This window comes from Primulina eburnea, chromosome 17 (assembly GCF_022965805.1).
Source record: "Primulina eburnea isolate SZY01 chromosome 17, ASM2296580v1, whole genome shotgun sequence".
Classification (NCBI taxonomy): Eukaryota; Viridiplantae; Streptophyta; class Magnoliopsida; order Lamiales; family Gesneriaceae; genus Primulina; species Primulina eburnea.
The window spans coordinates 22,918,099-22,934,893 of record NC_133117.1 but is presented as its reverse complement, the minus strand read 5'-3'; the positions used below and the strand labels follow the sequence as shown (position 1 = coordinate 22,934,893).

The 16,795-nt window shown below is 34.7% G+C and overlaps 2 protein-coding genes across 2 annotated transcripts; one reads left to right on the top strand and one right to left on the bottom strand.

Annotated features, from left to right (window-relative positions):
• Positions 1 to 5,284: 5,284 nt before the first annotated feature.
• On the top strand, positions 5,285 to 9,001 carry LOC140818774 (O-fucosyltransferase 19-like). The gene is made up of 8 exons (XM_073178819.1): positions 5,285 to 6,110; positions 6,564 to 6,636; positions 6,725 to 6,795; positions 6,899 to 6,987; positions 7,072 to 7,204; positions 7,272 to 7,504; positions 7,607 to 8,083; positions 8,183 to 9,001. The coding sequence occupies exons 1-8, from the start codon at positions 5,577 to 5,579 to the stop codon at positions 8,436 to 8,438; spliced, it is 1,866 nt and encodes a 621-aa protein (XP_073034920.1). The 5' UTR covers positions 5,285 to 5,576; the 3' UTR covers positions 8,439 to 9,001.
• A 3,168-nt stretch (positions 9,002 to 12,169) lies between these two features.
• Positions 12,170 to 16,518, bottom strand: LOC140818150 (protein root UVB sensitive 4). Its single transcript, XM_073178015.1, has 10 exons — positions 15,916 to 16,518; positions 15,076 to 15,222; positions 14,566 to 14,712; positions 14,314 to 14,376; positions 14,161 to 14,237; positions 13,859 to 13,964; positions 13,544 to 13,646; positions 13,305 to 13,453; positions 13,133 to 13,198; positions 12,170 to 12,753 (listed from the first exon to the last, which is right to left on the bottom strand). The coding sequence occupies exons 1-10, from the start codon at positions 16,462 to 16,464 to the stop codon at positions 12,520 to 12,522; spliced, it is 1,641 nt and encodes a 546-aa protein (XP_073034116.1). The 5' UTR covers positions 16,465 to 16,518; the 3' UTR covers positions 12,170 to 12,519.
• Between the last annotated feature and the right edge of the window lie 277 nt (positions 16,519 to 16,795).

The window sequence follows — 16,795 nt, the reverse complement described above, 5'->3', positions numbered from 1 at the left end:
CATAAACGTTCAAAGACAACGGTTCTGTAACCGTTGTCATCGACCCTAAAAACCGTTGTCTTTGACCCCCAAAAGACAACGGTGTTTCTAAAACCGTTGTCGATTGTCCAAAAAAACGCGCTAATAGACAACGGTTCATGAAACCATTGTCATAAACATTCAAAGACAACGGTTTTACAGAACCGTTGTCATTGAACCTAAAAACCGTTGTCTTTGATCCCAAAAAGACAACAGTTGTATAAAAACCGTTGTGGTTTGCTTAAAAAATTATCTACGACAACGGTTTTAGCTAAAACCGTTGTTAAAAAGTTTTTTAACAACAGTTTTAGCTAAAACCGTTGTCGTATGAGTGTTGTTGATTCTGAAAATTCTTGTAGTGATACTCGAGAGAAATGGCCTTCCTGCCCACACTGATAACAAGTACCAAACATAACTCGAAACTGCTCGATAGTATGTTTACCCCCACAATGGCTACAGTAGGGAGCAATCACAGGACTCCCTCTCTGGGATCCACTCGAACTCGAAGAAGACGAAGAAATAGAACCAGTCTTCTTAAACTTCTTACCTCTCGGCCTCAAAGTGGGCTGCTGAGCTGACACTGGAGGTGGAGGAGTATACTGTGACCTCTCCGCCTAAGTCCAGCCTCGGCTGGCTTGGCTCGTTCAACTGCCTCTATGTAGCTGGTAGGCAATCCAGAAACAACATAAGTATATATAGCAGGATGCAATCCATTCACAAACATATTATATTTTGCCTTCGCATTCCCAGCTACGTGAGGTGCATACTTCAACAACGTAGAAAACTTTGAAGCATACTCTGCAACAGTCATCGTTCCCTGCTGCAGATTATTGAATTCATTCTCCTGAGCAGTATAATAAGAAGGAGGGGAATACTGCTCCAAAAACTTGGGCTTGAAGACATCCAATGTGACTCCAATCCCGGCCTCTTTCAGTCCAATCTCAACGGCTTCCCACCAAGATTTTGCTCGGTCTTTCAATTGATACAAAGCAAGTTTCAGTCTCCGAGCCTTGGAATACTCCACAAAATTAAACAAGTGCTCGATATCCTTTAACCAGGCTTCAGCTCTTTCAGCACTCTCGGTGCCAAAGAACCTCGGTGGTTTCAGATCCTGGAATCGAGCCATCACCATATCCATGGACAATCCTTCGAATTGCCCAACTATTCTCTCAGTACTGCTACTCGCAGTTTCATTTGTGTATCCATCTACAAATCAATGATGAATATCACAAATCAATATCAATTTCATAACATCATCATCTCATATCATCAATCTCATTAGATACTTACTCGAATCAAATCAAGTTGGAGCAAGTAATACAAATAAATCAAAAAAATACGCACAATTCATTTGTGCCTATTCACGTGTACACAAGACTCAATCGAGCATTCCCAGCTATGCTCTGATACCACTCTGTGTGGGGCCCTTAACTTCTAATCTTTATTACAATATAATTTGATTAGGTTAATTAATCACAGTGGAAAACGAGTTTAAATTTTCTTTACAATGAGCCCAAAATATCTCTATATAATTTGAATACTAAAAATAGTATCTAATTTCAAATCATAAAACACGCCCACACATAATCAAAACCAATCACATACAAACAACTCATATCCTCGAAAAATGCCCCGGTATATAGATACATATACATATATACTGGGAAACAAAATATAAAACCTCAACTCAAACTGTGACTCCCTCCAAAAGTACCCTCTCCGGTCTCCTGATATCTTGGAGTACTTGCCATTGTCCACACACAAAGACAACAACAGCCCCTCTTGGGGGTGAGCAAAGCTCCGTATGGAACAACCATCATATATACCACAAGTATCTAAACAATGATATATGGTATGCAATGCATGTATGTCGTGGAGGTATGTCGTGGAGGTATCAGGTAATATGCCCATCCACTGAGCACATGTCAGAATCAAACGAATCGCTATCAAATCAATGCTCGAGCAGGCACACCGGCCTCAATAAGGGATACTCATATGATAGCGTCGATGAAGCGCCATCAAATCCCAAATCTCATATCAATCGTCGGGGCCACAAATGTCTATGTTTTAAGGGTCATATAATACCAAACATAGTATTGTGTTCACAAACCCCAGAATCCAATCAAATCATATCAGAGTATCCAAAGATCATAGCTCAACGTGCATGTCATGTATCGATGTATGCGATGTGTGTTAACAATACATTTATTTTATACATCGATATTCAAATCTCAATGTCATGTATGCCACATCAAATCAACAAATAGGCATATAGACACGGCATATAGACACATTTTCTCAATCCAATCAATTCAACATATATCATATAATACAGATACCTGTCGTATGTTATCCGATCACAACATACCTCAATTCTTCGTTTCCAGTTGATGTAGCCTGAAGATATCCGTATAATACTTTATCTACATCAATAACATACTCATTCCAATCAATAACATAATCCAAAATCATTAATATGAGTTTCAAATATCATTTGAAACTTCAAAAATTCATATCAAATCCAAATCAGTACATAATTCAATTCCGACTTCAAAACTTAGTTTCTTGTCGATTACTTTACCTTATATATAATCAGAATTAATAACCACTGACAAATAATTCTTCAATCTCAATTGATAAATTCCCTAATTATAATAAATTGAGAATAATTCAAAATAACGTCATTATAATCATCTCTTCTTCGTTAAAACCATACACTATTCAACAATCTTCAGTTTCTGTATGATTTAACAATTTTTCGGATTTATTCCAAATATAAAACTCATACCTCAAATCGAAGACCTCGTGTCAACGATCCTAGATGTGAAGTCGATTCGTCGATTGGATAAACCGATAAGTCGCACGATCGAAGAGAAAATCCGAAAATAATATTTCCTCTCTCTCCCCCCTCTCGATTTTTCCTCTGTCGAAAGCTTGCTGTTGCGGTGGAATTGAAATTCCACCGCCTCAATTTTAAAATTTGTTTTTTTTAAATATTATATTATCTATACTATATTATTAAGTGTAAGAACATTATACTAACTACCTAGAGAGGACATGAACTTTTTTTCTCCAATTGTATCCTTATATGATACTAATATTACACTTTTGTTTTTTTTAAAAAAAATTCAACACACAGTTTTATTTTATTTTTTTTATTTCAATCATTCAAATATCAATTTAGTCCCTATATAATTTGTCATATTTCACTTTAGTCTATCAATAATGATGAAAAATATTGTACACACACGCATCGCGTGTGCAGAGTAACTACTATTATATTATTATATTATATTAATAATAATATAATATTTAACAATTTAACATCGGTATATCCCTTCGGACAAGTCAAACGATCAAATTCTCCAAAACTCAAAACATGAAACTTCTCTATTTTTGAGTTTTCTATGTTATATCCAAATCTCAAATCATTTGGGCTAATATTCGGAAAATTATGATAAAATTCATAACATAATTATCATTTTGCCCTTAATATTAATTCATTATTTTTCAACTTATTTACGAAAATGTCATTAAAATAAATTGAATATTTTTCAACTTATTTACCAAAATGTCATCAAAGCTATTTTATTTTCGAGGTCTCACAAAATATCTTATCTCGATAAGCGTGCCTGACAATATCTTACTGACTCGACATAATGGGAAAGTCAAAACTGCGCGACAGAAACTTTATATAGGTGGCAGCTAAAAATAAGTAAGTAGACACTGAAAACAAGGAAAAATAATTAATTTCTTTCCTATAAAAATCAAGTTTGCTTTGCATTTAAGACATTCACATATCTTGACATATATTCACAAATATACACACCAGTAGCATTTATTTTTCTGTAAAAGCTACACTGGTTCTCTTCATTTTTTCGTCTGCTAACTTAAGCATTGAAGTGGTAATGCCAGACACTCCTCTTGCGTCCATTCACGCGTTTTTTTTCTGTGTTCAGGACATCACTACAGCTCAATCTCCCTTCATCTTCTTCATATCAAGATTCGGTAGATTGTCCGACCCGGCTCACTCTATTCACCCGGAACACATCAATTACGAAAATAAATCATATGCATGTATTTTGTGCAGTCCAAGTAATGCTTTTTCTCTTACTTTTACTAACGAGTTCAACAATTCTATTTATATATAAATGACAAATTGGTAAGTATAATGAGCTTTGAAATCCAAGAACCAACCAAATGTATTTTAGGCTTTGTTTCTCTTATCAATAATTCTCGACGAGCCATGATCCTTTAATCTATACTAAATATTAAATAATAGCATGTTATTGACATACCAATTTTTCCTCAAAATACCATTTCCCTACAATTTTATTATTTTTTGAATAAAATATAATTCAATGATATAAAAAAAAATTATATATTAACTTCAGAAAAAACAATTAAACCTCAACATATTTCCAAAAAAATTAATTATTTGCCAAATTACGTGCAAATGAGTAGATCTCTCGTGAGACCGTCCCATGAATCTTTATCTGTGAGACATAACAACCATACCGATATTCACAATAAAAAATAATACTCTTAGTATAAAAAATAATATTTTTTCATTGGATAACTCAAATAACCGATATTCACAATAAAAAGTTATAATATTAATATAAAAAGTAATATTTTTTCATGTATAACTCAAATAAGAAATTCGTCTCACAAAATACGACCCCTGAGACTGCAGAAGTTTTTCTCAATTTGGTAAGCACATGTTAACTAACTCATATTAATATGGTCAAATTACATTATAGTTAAAATTTCAAATTATAATACTAACTTATTTTATAATATAAATCAAACTAATGAAAATATATTAAGATCGAAAGATATTTTGTATTACTTATTTTATAATATAAATCAAACTAATGAAAATATATTAAGATCGAAAGATATTTTGTATTACTTATTTTATAATATAAATCAAACTAATGAAAATATATTAAGATCGAAAGATATTTTGTATTACTTATTTTATAATATAAATCAAACTAATTAAAATATATTAAGATCGAAAGATATTTTTTAAAAATAAAATATTATACAAACATTCAAAATATATCCATTTGGAGACAATTGGTCAAAAAAATTAAATATATTTCATTTTTTCACCAAATATACTAATTACCGTTTGAACCATTTACCACTCCTTTGACTTGCACCTATATACATACATATATGCCAATGAATTAAAGAAATCACAAAAGTTAAAAGACTTTCCAAATATATATATGCCGAAGAACTCAAACTTCGAATAACAACAAAATCAGAGGCGAGATGCCCAATCACATGAATCCTCTGCATCCGATTTGTCTCCTTGGCCCTTAGATTACGGTCCCCTCTCCATCCATATATTCACAACACTTGTGTTTTTTCCTCCGCCACCGTACAAAAAACACAGCACAAATTTGCACACCAGAACAAAGCAACGGCTCACAATTCTTGGATTCTGCGGGGAAATGTGTTGTTTTGGTAATATTCCCATCTGTTTTTCTTGACTGAATTTCGTCCCGTTTGTGTTGTTTTGTTGTTTATAATCCACCGGGGAAATGTCGGACGGTGGAGCCACAGTCAATGCCGGCGGCACCCACCAACGGCGCCGTGTTGCTGAGTACACGAGTGATCAAGAAAAGGATAAGTCTGCTGATCCGGTGCAGATTGTGTTGGAGTATTCGAAGAGCGATTTAGATTCCGAAGCTTTGTTTAATTGCAATGGCGGCCATCATCATCATCATCCGGCGGTGAGGTACTTTTTGATGCGTAAAAGGATGCCCGAGAATTGGATTATGTGCGTGGAGGAATGTGTTTCGAGTTTGCGGAGAGTTTTGAGTTCTCTGACGTCGAGGAAACGTGCGAGGCTTATGATTTTCTTGCTGCTTCTAATGATGGTGGCGGTGTCGGCGTTGCTGAAGTTTTGTTTGTTGGCAGGCAGTGGCGTAGGCGCGGCTGCGCACGTCGCCGGGGATTTTGTTAGACCGAATTTCATGAATGATCTTTCGTCGAATGTTAAAGGAGAGTTCTTTGATTCGAAGTCTTCCAGTTCCAGTAATGTTGGCTTGAAACGGAAGATGAAGGAATTTCCGGTGAGATAAAAGCATATTAGATGATAAAAAATGTGATTTTTTTTTATATTATTTTATGTTTGATTAATGTGAAATTTGAATTTTTTTCATGGAGTCAATGCCATAAAGCTGATAAATTTTGATCTTCATAGATTTTCTGTTATTGATTTCCCAAGATTTATCCTTTATCTGTTGTGAAACAAATTTAAATTATTTTTAAAAAATGTATCCATGAATAAAATATTATCTTTTTAATTTATATGCATAAAAATGTAAGAGCCGGCAACCATTTTCAGCGATGAAATTTTCTTATTTTTCCAGGTTGTATGAAAGTAATATGAATTTCTTTAAAGATTAAATATTTTAAAGTCCAAGCTCAATGATTCACACTTTGCCACTTGAAAAGTTACTGTTTTTCTGTGAACTTTTGATCTTTCTGAATTTAGAGCTCATGGAAATATTTGTTTTGGACAGATCCAAGAAATTTGGATGAAACCAAACAGTGATGACTTTTACCAATGTATTTCTCGTCCGAAAAATGGCTCGAGTATGTCTGGTCTCACCTTAAAATTTGGTAAAGAAATGCAGCAAACCATTTTTTTGGCCTGATAATTACATATTCGAAATCGTTACAGAGTCGGGAGAGGCGACGAATGGTTACATTTTGGTTCATGCCAATGGAGGATTGAATCAAATGAGAACTGGTGTAAGTTCAATATTACTATCATTTTCATGAACTTCTACAGGTTCGATTTCGATACGTTGTGTTTCAGAATATACCGTAAGAAGGAATGTCATTTTGATCTCAGTTATGTGATATGGTTGCTGTGGCAAAGATAATGAATGCTACGCTTGTGCTTCCTTCCCTTGATCATGAGAGCTTTTGGACCGATCCTAGGTACCCTCTTTTGGCGAAATTTTTCGGTTAATTCTTTTAATTTATGTTAATCTTGTCTGAAATTCTGGTATATTATGGTTACAGTGGCTTCAAGGATATTTTTGATTGGAGGCATTTCATCAAAGTTTTAGCAGATGATATTAATATAGTTGAGAAGTTGCCATCCCGATTTGCGGGAGTGAAGCCTTTGGTCAAAGCACCGGTTTCTTGGTCTAAGGTAGAGCAACGAGTTCAATAAACGCGTGTTGGATCGAGCTAACTAACGTTGGTCAACTGGTGCGCAGGCTCATTACTACAGAAGAGAGATTCTTCCTTTGCTAAAGAAACATAAGGTGATCAAGTTCACTCATACGGACTCACGACTTGCGAATAATGGCCTCCCTTCCTACATCCAGAGGCTAAGGTGTCGTGCAAACTATGACGCCCTTCGCTACACGCCTGAAATTGAGGCGCTCGCAAAGAAACTTGTTGATAGATTGAGAGACGGAGAAGAACCATTCATTGCTCTTCACTTGAGGTAATCGACATCATAGGATTTGCCATCGGTTTGTGCCAGCAAGATTGCACAGAGTTGATTTCTTCAACAATTACTTTGCACTTACATAGTTTTTCCAATCAGGTATGAGAAAGACATGCTAGCATTCACTGGTTGCAGCAACAATTTGACTCGTTCCGAAGACGAGGAACTTCGTGTTATGAGATACAGCGTTAAGCATTGGAAAGAGAAAGAAATCGATAGCAAAGAAAAGAGACTTCAAGGGGGCTGCCCCATGTCTCCCAGAGAGGCAGCTATATTTCTCAAGGCAATGGGGTATCCCAGTACATCAAGAATATATATCGTCGCTGGAGAAATATATGGTAGCAATAGCATGGATGCATTTCAAGCAGAGTACCCGAACGTCTTCTCCCACTCTTCGCTGGCAACAGCAGAAGAGTTGCAACCCTTTAGCCGTTATCAGAATCGCCTTGCTGCCTTGGACTATGTCATAGCATTGGAAAGTGATGTTTTTGTTTACACCTACGATGGAAATATGGCAAAAGCAGTCCAGGGGCACAGACGATTTGAAGGATTCAGGAGGACGATAAACCCCGACAGGTTATTGATTCAAAATCATTTATAAAAATAACATCGTCTAAATTCATCTTGATTTGTGGATTGGAAACTAAGTTTCTTGCTTTTTTTTTTCCATTTCAGGTTGAATTTTGTTGGATTGATAGACTTATTGGATAAGGGCTCAATTTCATGGGAGGATTTTAAATCAAAGGTCAAGAAATTACACTCCAACAGAGTTGGAGCACCGTACGGTCGGAAAGCAGGAGAAATACCAAGACTGGAGGAGAATTTCTACGCAAATCCGTTTCCTGGTTGCGTCTGTAACAGATCTCTAGAGCAAATTAAACGTCAGCAACTTGATCGAAGGCCTGATCTTCGAGTTGCTTCGCAAAGATAGGCAGTCTTACCTTTTAGTCAGCGTGTGAAAATATAATATAACAGTATACAGAGTGCTATGTGTATAGCAATACATACAGCCTCAGCAGGACAGGGGCATTGCAAGAAGCTGGATCTGAACCACACTGAATCGGGATTGTAGATGGACCGGTGAAACATGTTTTTACGCAGCAAGGGAGGCGTACACTCGATCAAAAGATATCAGAGACATGCAAAGAGCTGGGGAAGGGGTTGAATTTAATTCCAGATTATGCATACATTCAAGTTCCAAATCTTGATGCAAAGGAGTACATATTATAATTTTTTTGAGTCATATTTCCTACACCAAGCCTATCTGCTATCGGGCTGTTAATGAATGTGAAGGCCGAGTTGGGATACGCTCTTTCTACAAATGTTGTTACAACTATATAGCAAGATTTTTTTGTAAGATTGTTTATCATAATGCACATAGTTTTCCTCAAAAACGCCTGTGAATACCGTGTTATTTGATGGCTCATGGTATGCAATTCTCAGTGCATTTTTATACAAGATCTTAGCGTGAACATCTGAATTTAAAATAAACTGTTTGGGGTGATTAGTATATGCAAACATCTTTTCTCGATGTAGCATAGACCAAACCTTATTTGACGCTGAATCATTCGATTTCTTGACTATATAGTTTTGGCAAATTCTGTCGCAATTCTGTTCAGATGCCAAACATGAAATGTTTTTGCATGTTCTCGATCAAATCGAATTAATTAATCCAATAATAAAGAACCAAACCAATGAAATTCATTGTTGAAATCAAATTATAAATACGATTGTTTGACCAATATTTCGATTTACGGGCTTGTCAGGTGTAAAGATGTACCAAATTGTGTAAAAATGATAATAATGTAACTTCTAAAAAGACAACGATTGTAGATACTAAATTTGACCGTCCGTTATGAACTCCTAAACGAATACAACGTCATAAACAATGAAAACTAAAGAGAAACTACTAGAAATTGAGAAATAAACCCTAACATAATTCATATTTTGGATTAAATATAGGAATTTACAAAATTTTAACATAAAATAAAGTACGTTGTTGAAATATGAAAGAAGATGATGTGAACTACTGAAATCTGGAATGAAAACGTATGAATAATTCTGCAGAGAGTTTGCTAGAATTTGTGCGAATGATGTGTGAGTCTTTTCCCTTTCCTGATACCTTCCTTTTCTTCTATGTATTCAGTTTTTTCCCATTCTCTTCACGACTCACGATTTTCTCATGTTTTTTTCTCAAGTCCTAACAATGATATCGATAGAAAAAGATTGGAATTGAATCGACCTAACAATTTGGTCGAACTAATTAACGTTGTGAAGGCTGTTTATTATATTTGTCCCATACGCAAGGAAATAATTAATATATAATCAGAAAATGCAAAAATTAATGTGGGTGGAAATATAGAAGCGGATTGATGCTAACTAGGTAACGTATCAGAAAAGCCTAAGAAAGTGCCATAAATGTTGTACTAAATAGAAGCATGTTCCAGATTTTTGCAAGACAAGAGAGCCGGTTTGGTTTGGAATCAATTGCCGGACGAGAGACGGAGTGTTGGTGGGGTCGATTGTTGTAATACACATGATGACAAGAACAAGATTTAGGGGCGGGACAGAAATGTAACGCCTCTCACCACTAAAACAGCCGAGATAAATAATTTTTTAAAAACTATTTCGGCAAAAACTTGTGTGAGACGGTCTCACGGGTTGTATTTGTGAGACGGATCTTTTATTTGGGTCATTCATAAAAAAATATTACTTTTTAGGCAAAAACTTATATGAGACGGTCTCACGGGTATTATTTGTGAGACAGATCTTTTATTTGGGTCATCCATAAAAGAGTATTACTTTTTATGCTAAAAGTACTATTTTTTATTGTGAATATGGGTATTGTTGACCCGTCTCACAGATTATGATCCGTGAGACGGTCTCACATGAGACTCACTCTACTTTTTATGCTAAGAATATTACTTTTTATTGTGAATATTGGTAGGGTTGACCCGTCTCACAGATTAAGATCCGTGAAACGGTCTCACATTAGACCCACTCAAATATATTTGCAATGTCCGTCTCTACAACAGGCGGAGCATGGAAATATGAAATATGTATATGTATAAATTATTGTATTATATATTATATATAGGTTCATAATTATATTATTATTATATATGTATAACTAAATATTTGTTGTTCAACCAAAAATAAATTTTGGTTTAGAGATAGTTTGGTATGATATATCCAAATTTTTTAAATTTGATATTATTTCTACCTCGTCCCTGCAAAGGCAGGAGAGTAAAAAATATTTTACTCATTTTACAATGGGAGGGGCTGGTTAATATAAGTAGCTACATTATATTTTTATATAATAAAACTAAATTACTAATTTAGTTTTATTATATAAAATATTATATGGTATTTTTTTTAACTATATTACTCATAATGCATTTTATAATAATTTTTTTAAAAATATAAATCTAAATATTTTAAATTGTGTCGTTTTATTTATAAAAAATAATACTGTATTTATTTATTTTTAGTTATGAGAATTGTACTACTCAATATATTATGATTAGTATAGTATTTGAGATTGAATTAGAGTTTAGAGAGGTGAATAAACTCTTTTAAAATTTTCTAAATTTTGTATCATTCTTAAAAAATTTTAGTAACTAAAAAATTTTCTTGAACGGCTAGTTTTGTTGGACCACTGAAAAGTGAAGAAACTGTCCGATTTGACTAGTGACTAACTATATTTGATAGTTTAACAACAAACGATTTGAATGCGATATGCAAGAATATATAGTGTTTAATGAAATAAGACAAGTGTGTTAATGGATGTCCGAAGGTAAAACTTCTTTGTCACAACTTCTTCCACTTAGATAGGTTTCTACTAAAAGACTTTGGTTTCACAACGATTTGTAACAACTCACTTCAACTAAAACTTGTCACTATCTTCTTAGTTATCACTTTACAAAACTGTTTAGATTTATAATTATATAAAAAATTGTATATATATTGACATGTTAATATTATATATAAGACATGGATATAAATATATACTCAATACATATAATATATATACTTTTATATTATATATATATATATTATCCATGTGAGATGGTCTTACGGATCATAATCTGTGAGACGGCTCAACCCTACCGATATTCACAATAAAAAGTAATACTCTTAACTTAAAAAATAATACTTTATCATGGATGATCCAAATAAGAGAATCGTATCACAAATACGACCAGTGATATACACAAATTTATAACACGTAGAGATGGGAGCTCAAAAAGGAAAAGTGTGTCGCCTCTACAATGGGCGGGGCTATAAAAAAAATTGAAGTTTTGTTGCTGTACAGCATGAATCAATTTTTTTTTATTCTCAGTTTTACGTTATTTTGTTAAAATTTTGAAAAATACGATAGTTTGATAAAGATTTTAGAAAAAAGACTATAAACTGATAAAACTCTCGACAGATCGACTCGATACTTGTACTGTAATAATAAGGGGCACCCAAAATTTTTTATGTACAGTAGCGTTTCTGATTTTTGCACAGAATGATCTTTTATATTTTCTTTTCCTGTCGCTAGAAAACCAAACCTACGAGACACTTGCACAACACATGCAGTGCAGTGCAGTGCAGGCAACAAAGATTTTTGAACTGATTTAATTTAAACTTTGATTTGATTAAAATAATTCTAAACAAAGTAAATTAGTTTGAACTTTTATTAAATGATATACTAACACTTAGTAAACAGCAACTAACCATTGCTCAGGTTTATGAAGCAATATAACTCAAAATTTTAGTTTGGATACAAACTTGCTAAAATTTGAAGGCCTCCATCTTCTCTTATGAGGAGAACAAAATCCCATTCTTCACCTTGCCTTCAATTGTTATATGTTGTCCGAACGAACAAAGCTCTGGTATAATCAACCTGGTCTTTATGACGAAGAAACATGTAGCCATGAAGCCAAACTCGAAACATTCGAGAATTGCACATGCCTCAGCAGCACATCTAGCAACAGCAGACCCAGACATTTCAACCTTAACCAACTTCAGTCCGTAACAAAGCTATATCTTGCTTGCTCCTCTGTGCTCAAAAGGACATTTCTACAAGCCCATCCCGCGCTTGACATATTTTCATTCAGCAAAGCAAGATTGTTTCGCGAAGATTTCTTGCTTTCCTCCATCAATGTAGACCATTTCTCAATCACTGAGTCCGAGGAATCACAAGCTTCAAACACACTCTCCCAATCGACCACATTGAGGCCCTTTCGAATGTAGCAAGCCTATGTATTACACAAGACCATAAAAAATCTTCATGCATAAGCCACTTCGTAGAATTTTTGGAGTTGGAACACGAATGATTAAAATTTATTTAAATAAATGATGCAATTTTGTATAACATTAAAGGATGATATACATTGAATTTCTCTGGTAGATGTAACATAATATTCATATATGAAATGTGTAGGTCTTTATTTTACAATTTTTCTCTTCAATGTTTTATTTTTATTGTTCCTAATAGCATCAACAACAAAAGAGCTTCATACATTGTTTTGAACCGTAGAATTTATGGATAGCATCCAAACTTTTTTCAAATCGATGAAATAGTGTTTATCTACATTCTTAATAAGAAAAATAATTTCTTGAAGAAAGATTATTCACCTGTAACAAGCCCATAATAACATCTGAGGTTGCCGCACCTTCCCGTACGCAAACAACAATTCCAAGCTGTAATCAAGTAAATATGGTCGAGCATGAGAAGGAGAAAAAACTTGTAGCAGTAGAATTGAAATCTAAAGGGTTCAGCATAGGGGCTTTGTTTGTATGCACGTACGTCCCTTAATCTAAATCTGAGATTGAAGCTTTCTACGTATATGAAGTAGAAATCATCATTGCTTAAAGATCTCATTGTCGTAATTGATAGCCACAGTATTTTCCTCTTCAAGTTCAAGCAACCGATTCTGATGGGCGGTATCTCCATTCCTACCCTGGAGCTTAGTTAGATATGCATCTGATTCTAAGGAAGTTTAACTGGAGAAACTTGAAGATTTTTATCATGGTAAAAAACCTCACCACTGTTCTGAAAGAAACCAACGCCTTCCATTTTACTCACTTGGGCTGGAGAAGGAACATCTCCTAGCTCAATCCATGTCTTTATTATCAACTCAAGCCTATCCTGTACAGAAATGTATTACGTACATTCTTTGTTGGCTTGCTACTACCCATAATAAGAAAAAAGGGAAATTTTCTCACATCAAAAACATGGATCAATTCGTTAAATAAAAATACATCACTGTAAAAGAACTCATATAAAGTAGAGTCTTGAGACTAAATAAACAATATTGGTTGATGAAAAACTTATGCAATATAATATAATAAAGAACCAACCTTAGTAAAAGTATGCAAATGCACATGCTTTAGACCTTGATAAATCCCAAAAAGATCAACAGCGGAGAAGATCGGGTATGCAACAAATGGTAGAGCTGCCAATAATCTTCGCAACACAACAAATAAGTTAAAAAGTACACATCAAGTCTTAAATTGATTTCAGTAATCCTTTTATGTTGAAAAGTAATCCTAATTTCCTGTGCTTGCTTAAGCTCTAACCAACCTATTACACTTTAAGCAGTAATATCCAATGACATTTGAAACATAGACTTTCAGGAGAGTGTCAGAAGAAGACTAGAAACCTTTTATTGTTTTTGAACATGATATTCAGAGTGGCCGCAAGCAGAAGACCTATATTATCAAAGCACACTGTTTGAATCTGAAACCCAGACCCTGAATTAGATTTCATAGAATGGAGAATTATTATATCAACTCAAATGGAATCCTGTATCTACCTGGGATTTTGCAGAAACTTCGCCAAGATTGTCCGAAGATGCAAAGCTTCTATGCACTGCAGACTAACAACATAAAACCTTATCTTATATATACTGAACTGGCTGCCGTTATATTAAGAAAAGAAAAATTATTTGCATACTCAGATGTACAAAACTTACAGAACTAAAAGGTTAAATGTCTAAGACTCTAAATTATGTGAATTATATGCAGAATGCTTCCATGGCGTAAAAGAATAGATATCTAAGACTTACACCAGTTGCAAGATGGCAAGCAAGGCTTATTTGCTTAGCAATGTTGGCCATTGTTGCAAGAAGCAGGAAATTTTCAGGAAAGATGGGAGTCAACAACTCAACTCCGATGCTCAAACTGAATAGCACAGAGGTTGTGAACCTAACTCTCTTCGTTTCAAATAAGAGAAAGTCAGCAGTTTTGTTAAAGGATTTTACAAAAATCTAACAGCATAAACAAAATGATATTTCTTTCATTATTTAGCAACTACACCCAATTCAATAAAGAAATACAGTTCAATAATATGTAATGCCCAAATACAGGACAGACGAGAATGAATTTATAAAATAAGGAATAGTATACAATAGTTTCCAGTGAAGCCCATAGTGCAAAATCTCTTGCAGTGCTAGTGGGCTTGGGAGTTGGAGCATGACAAGTAATGAACCGACAATTACATCCATGATTCATCAGTATCTGATGAACAAATATGAAAACTTATATTGCCAACTCTAAATTAGGGTAAGAGACTGTACCTTCAGATTGGTATCAAAGGCAGAAGCAAGAGAAGCGGTATAGATGCACCTGCTCAGCCTCCCAAGTCCATCCTTCAAAACCCAATTTAGAGCAGCTGCTGATGGGAGTGAACGAGAATAACCAAAGCCAATTGCCCGAAACATTGCCTAATTTCAACCATTCAATCATCACAGTGTCAGGGGCATTGACAAAAATTTGAAAGGAAAGGATACGGAGGAAAAATTAATGACACGGACAAGAACACACACAGGTACATATCATCACATGCCACAGGTCATCTATCTCAAGATTATTCCAGCATTAAAACAACAATGCACTTGACTGAATCAAACACTTGTGTTAGTATCACATTATTCTGTTGATTTTCTCTTTGAAGAACCATCCCAACCAACCACAAAAATGGAAAACGAATAATTTCACAAACAATAACAAGACCACCATATTTGTCTAAAACACTCGAGACAATCGAAATTTTGCCAGTCAAATCAAACCAATGTTTGACTGAAACAAGAACCACTAAAACAACCTGCCCGAATAGTTTTTAAAGTCCTTCTAAACATTCCCAAGACTTGAACTTTACAGCAATTTATGCTAAGGGTTCTTAACATAGAAGCTGGTTGCAAAACAGGTACCCAAATTGAACCCATACAATTAAACTCGACAATGTAAAAAATCAAAATAAAATTTTTAGTTCAATCGCGCACAAAAGAACCAAGGGATTAACAACCGAATGCCGGATCCTAAGAATTTCCGTATTCATCCCAAAATTTGAACTCTATCAAAATAATTTCTAATCAGAAATTTATGCAGGAAAAACACTCCAACATGACATTAAATACCTGTGTAGCAAGAACCTGAAGAGCAGAGCTGAACACTCTGTGCAAGAATTTCCATTTCACATATTCCAAATAGTTTTCACTCACTTCCCTCGGAAGAAAGAAATTCCTCACAGCAGACCAACAAAATCTACCCAATTTCCTCACCCCATCTTCGTAATCAATGAAAAAATCCCAAAAACGAAATCCATTTATCCCATTCACAGAAACCAATTTCTGCTCCCTTCTGTCCCAAACGTACCTTGAAACCGTTCCAGAGTGGCGAACCACAAAAGGAAAGTCTAAAGTTTCGGGAACTTCATCGTTTACGCGGCAAGAATGGAAATTTTCGTGAAAATCATGGCTGCAACTGAAGGAGGTTCTTAAAGAAGTTTTTGGCAAGATTAAAGATTTAAGAGAGGTTTTTGGTATGGTGGGTTTGGGTATCTTGGGGCTGGGCATGTTCAAGCTGTGCGGTGGATTCCATTTGCAGTGATGGGGTCGCGAGTTTGGATATATTTGTATCGTTGCTTCCATGAGATTGAACATGGTGTGATTCAGTAAATGATTCATGTCTTACTTCCGTCAATCGGCAAGGTTAACGATGACAAGGCCGTGTACTATATGATATTTATTTATCAATCAACCAGGGTTAATAATTAATGCAAAATTGCGAAAACGAAATTTTTTTCATCTTTACGCCTATGTAAATTTGAGTGGATCTCATGTGAGACCGTCTCACGGATCATAATCTGTAAGACGGGTCAACTCTACTCATATTCACAATAAAAAGTAATATTCTTAGCATAAAAAGTAATACTTATTCATGGGTGACCCAAATAAGAGATCCGTCTCACAAATACGACCCGTAAGACCGTCTCACACAAGTTTTTGCATGTAAATT

Coding starts and splice junctions, on each gene's coding strand:
- LOC140818774 (XM_073178819.1), top strand. CDS start 5,577: ATGTCGGACGGTGGAGCCACAGTCAATGCCGGCGGCACCCACCAACGG. Junction 6,637..6,724: donor TCGTCCGAAAAATGGCTCGA/GTATGTCTGGTC, acceptor AAATCGTTACAG/AGTCGGGAGAGGCGACGAAT. Junction 8,084..8,182: donor AGGACGATAAACCCCGACAG/GTTATTGATTCA, acceptor TTTCCATTTCAG/GTTGAATTTTGTTGGATTGA.
- LOC140818150 (XM_073178015.1), bottom strand. CDS start 16,464: ATGAATCATTTACTGAATCACACCATGTTCAATCTCATGGAAGCAACG. Junction 15,223..15,915: donor TTCAGGTTCTTGCTACACAG/GTATTTAATGTC, acceptor GGTTGAAATTAG/GCAATGTTTCGGGCAATTGG. Junction 13,199..13,304: donor TCAGATTTAGATTAAGGGAC/GTACGTGCATAC, acceptor ACTTGATTACAG/CTTGGAATTGTTGTTTGCGT.